The sequence below is a fragment of the Salvelinus namaycush genome, unplaced genomic scaffold, assembly GCF_016432855.1.
Source record: "Salvelinus namaycush isolate Seneca unplaced genomic scaffold, SaNama_1.0 Scaffold872, whole genome shotgun sequence".
NCBI classification, from domain to species: domain Eukaryota; kingdom Metazoa; phylum Chordata; class Actinopteri; order Salmoniformes; family Salmonidae; genus Salvelinus; species Salvelinus namaycush.
Window position 1 is genome coordinate 56,216 of NW_024061611.1, and position 3,386 is coordinate 59,601.

The 3,386-nt window shown below is 44.9% G+C and overlaps 1 protein-coding gene across 1 annotated transcript; it reads right to left on the reverse strand.

Annotated features, from left to right (window-relative positions):
* Positions 1 to 547: 547 nt before the first annotated feature.
* On the reverse strand, positions 548 to 2,718 carry LOC120043117 (protein asteroid homolog 1-like). Its single transcript, XM_038987838.1, has 5 exons — positions 2,692 to 2,718; positions 1,963 to 2,442; positions 1,581 to 1,794; positions 1,288 to 1,453; positions 548 to 1,153 (listed from the first exon to the last, which is right to left on the reverse strand). The coding sequence occupies exons 1-5, from the start codon at positions 2,716 to 2,718 to the stop codon at positions 961 to 963; spliced, it is 1,080 nt and encodes a 359-aa protein (XP_038843766.1). The 3' UTR covers positions 548 to 960.
* Between the last annotated feature and the right edge of the window lie 668 nt (positions 2,719 to 3,386).

Below are 3,386 nucleotides of genomic sequence, written 5' to 3' on the forward strand. Positions count from 1 at the left end.
ACCCCAACTCACACCCTGACCAAACTAAAATAAAGACATAAAAAAGGAACTAAGGTCAGAACGTGACAGCAAATGGGTCTTCCAACTGGACAATGACCCCAAGCATACTTCCAAAGTTGTGGCAAAATGGCTTAAGGACAACAAAGTCAAGGTATTGGAGTGGCCATCACAAAGCCCTGACCTCAATCCTTTAGAAAATGTGTGGGCAGAACTGAAAACGCATGTGCGAGCAAGAAGACCTACAAACCTGACTCAGTTACACCAGCTCTGTCAGGAGGAATGGGCCAAAATTCACCCAACGTATTGTGGAAACTTGTGGAAGGCTACCCGAAACGTTTGACCCAATTTTAACAATTTAAAGGCAATACTACCAAATACTAATTGAGTGTATGTAAACTTCTGTCCCACTGGGAATGTGATGAAAGAAATAAAAGCTGAAATAAATCATTCTCTCTACTATTATTCTGACATTTCACATTCTTAAAATGAAGTGGTGATCCTAACTGACCAAAGACAGGACATTTTTACTAGGATTAAATGTCAGGAATTGTGAAAAACTGAGTTTAAATGTATTTGGCTAAGGTGTATGTAAACTTCCAACTTCAACTGTATTCAACCTTTAATTTTCATTTCAATAAACCATAGTCACAAATAATTTATTCTCATTTTTCTTATTTTCTTTAAACAATGTCAATTCTCTTATCAATGTTCTTTATGCTCCATGTGTGAGTGAAAGTGAAACTTCTTCATAAGTGTGTGTGTGGGTGTATGCAAGGGGGGCCTTCCTACCTATGCACTCTGTCACTAAAATGTCACAGAAAACAGTATTTAACTCAACAGTTGTTTAGTGGTCCCTATATAGTGGTCAACAGTGCTTTATTTAATCTTTCCTTCCTCTTGTGGCGGGACATTGGGACTTCATTACAGCCTACTCCATCATCATCATCATCAAAATCTTCATCATCCAGCGCCAGAATCTGCAGAGGGGCCGTCAGGTTGTCCAGTGGTCTCAGCTTCCTGGGAGTTGAGTATGGCTTCCAGCATGGCTCTGTACAGCTGCCCAGAGGAAGGGTCTTCCATCAGGAGAGAATCCGGGGTCACCCCCCCTCTCAGTTTGGCCACAAGCTGGTGCACCAGAGTTCCCTTGTACAGCCTAGACTCCAACAGGGAAACAACAGAGGGTTGAATTAGCTGTGTTGCTGCTGGGATAGAAAACAATGTAAAGGAATACCACTGGTCTACTCTAGAGGTTAGAGGTTAGGGTTGATTCAGGAAGTGACACCTTACCAGGCACACTGAGGCTCAGGTAGAGGGAAGCACAGCAGTTGGTTCAGGTCAAGGCCATCCCTCACGCAGCACTGCCATTGGCTAAAGGCGTGGGCCACACCCAGGTCTGGACTCCTAGCACCTCTCTGAATCAGCCCTCTCAACCTCTCAAACACTGGTCCCTCCTCTATAAACCCCGATACACAAAAAAGAGAGGAGTCACTCTCTTTATTTATACATTCTTCACACACTTTATTTATACATTCTTAGTTGTGTGCCTGTGTGTGTGTTTTCATTCATATTCTGGTCCATACCTCTATGGCTCTTCCTCTGTCTGCAGAGCTCTCCGTACACCAGTCCTAGTAGCAGGGCCTGCAGGAAAGGATGGTCTGGTCGGGGATGGGCGTGCCTCAGCCAGTAGTAGGTAACAGCCACAGGAAGTCCCAGATGAGGTGGGAGACCATTCAAAGTGGACTGGGACACATCAAGGGTCTCCAAAAACACCTCAAGCCGCACTGAATGTGGAGCCTAAGAAACAGAACAAGAGAATGAGAATTAATTTCAGAATCAACAGCAGTATGTTTATGTTATACTGTATACTACATCACATGTATACATACCTGATATACTGTATACTATACCACATGTATACACACCTGATATACTGTATACTACATCACATGTATATATATATACCTTATCCAGTGTGTCTAGCTGCAGCTGTCGTGCAGCACTGGGCAGGACGGCTTCAACCTTGCTGCTGGTCAGGTTCTTGCCTTCCCTGTCATACTCCTCCACTTCCCTGCTCTCACCCAGCAGCAGCCCGTAGAATACCTGCCGTATGGGCCGAGAGGTGGTGCTCCCACTGGGGAAGCTGAGATCTTCCACTTGGATAGCCTGTATCACTGGCCTCAGCAGCTTAATGTATATCATGTAGGAGGGAAGTGTCCCCTTCATCAACGGCAGCAGGGTCCAGTCTGGAAGGACACTCAGATGGTTTGGGAGATGGCCGGGATCAGGAGCCTTGCCATCATTGAAGAACCGCTCCAGGCAACCGAGTGGAGGCTTGTACTCTTCTATGCCCAGAGAGAGGGCCTGGAGGGCAGCATCCATGTTGTCTCTGTTGATCCCATGACCGATGAGGCTGGGCACAGAGTCCAAGGCCTCCTGCTGCTCCTGGAAAGAGGCCAGCCAATCCAGCAACCTGTTGAAGAAGACAACCCCTTCCCAAGCACAAAACACACACACACACACATATATACATATATGTTTATATTTATATTGTTTTTGTGACGCGGTTGCATTCTGTTTTAGTGAATTGCCTCAGTAAAGTGCTTTGTCCTCTCTTCTCTGCTCTCCTGCGCCTGACTTCCATGCACCAGCTACACCCAGCATCTGACAAGTTTACCAATAAAATGGTCTGACAGTGAAGTGGACATACACAGTATTCATATCCCGAAGAAAAAATGATCTCACTACAATACATTTTAACAGAAAGTACATTTTCAATATCTGTCTATTTGTGGAAAAAAGTCATATCCCAGTTTACATATTTACTTCTGGCCCCGCCTACACCTAACCATTTTTTTCTAAATTATATGAGGTAAAAATATTCCACTTTATTTGGAATGGCAAGCTAGACAAAATTAAATGGGTCTATTTAAATAGCGACTATGAACTCGGAGGGCAGAAATGGCTGCAGACGTTAGTGCTACGGGTCGGTAGTCGTTTAGGCAGGTTACCTTAGTGTTCTTGGGCACAGGGACTATGGTGGTCTGCTTAAAACATGTTGGTATTACAGACTCGGACAGGGAGAGGTTGAAAATGTCAGTGAAGACACTTGCCAGTTGGTCAGCGCATGCTCGCAGTACATGTCCTGGTAATCCGTCTGGCCCTGCGTCCTTGTGAATGTTGCCTGTTTAAAGGTCTTACTCACATTGGCTGCGGAGAGTGTGATCACACAGTCTTCCAGAACAGCTGGTGCTCTCATGCATATTTCAGTGTTATTGCCTCGAAGCAAGCATAGAAGTAGTTTAGCTCGTAATTAGCCACATACAGGTTAACTAAATTGAACAAGGCATCCCCTAAGCCAGTTACAGGCCATTCACTAAGTAGTTGTG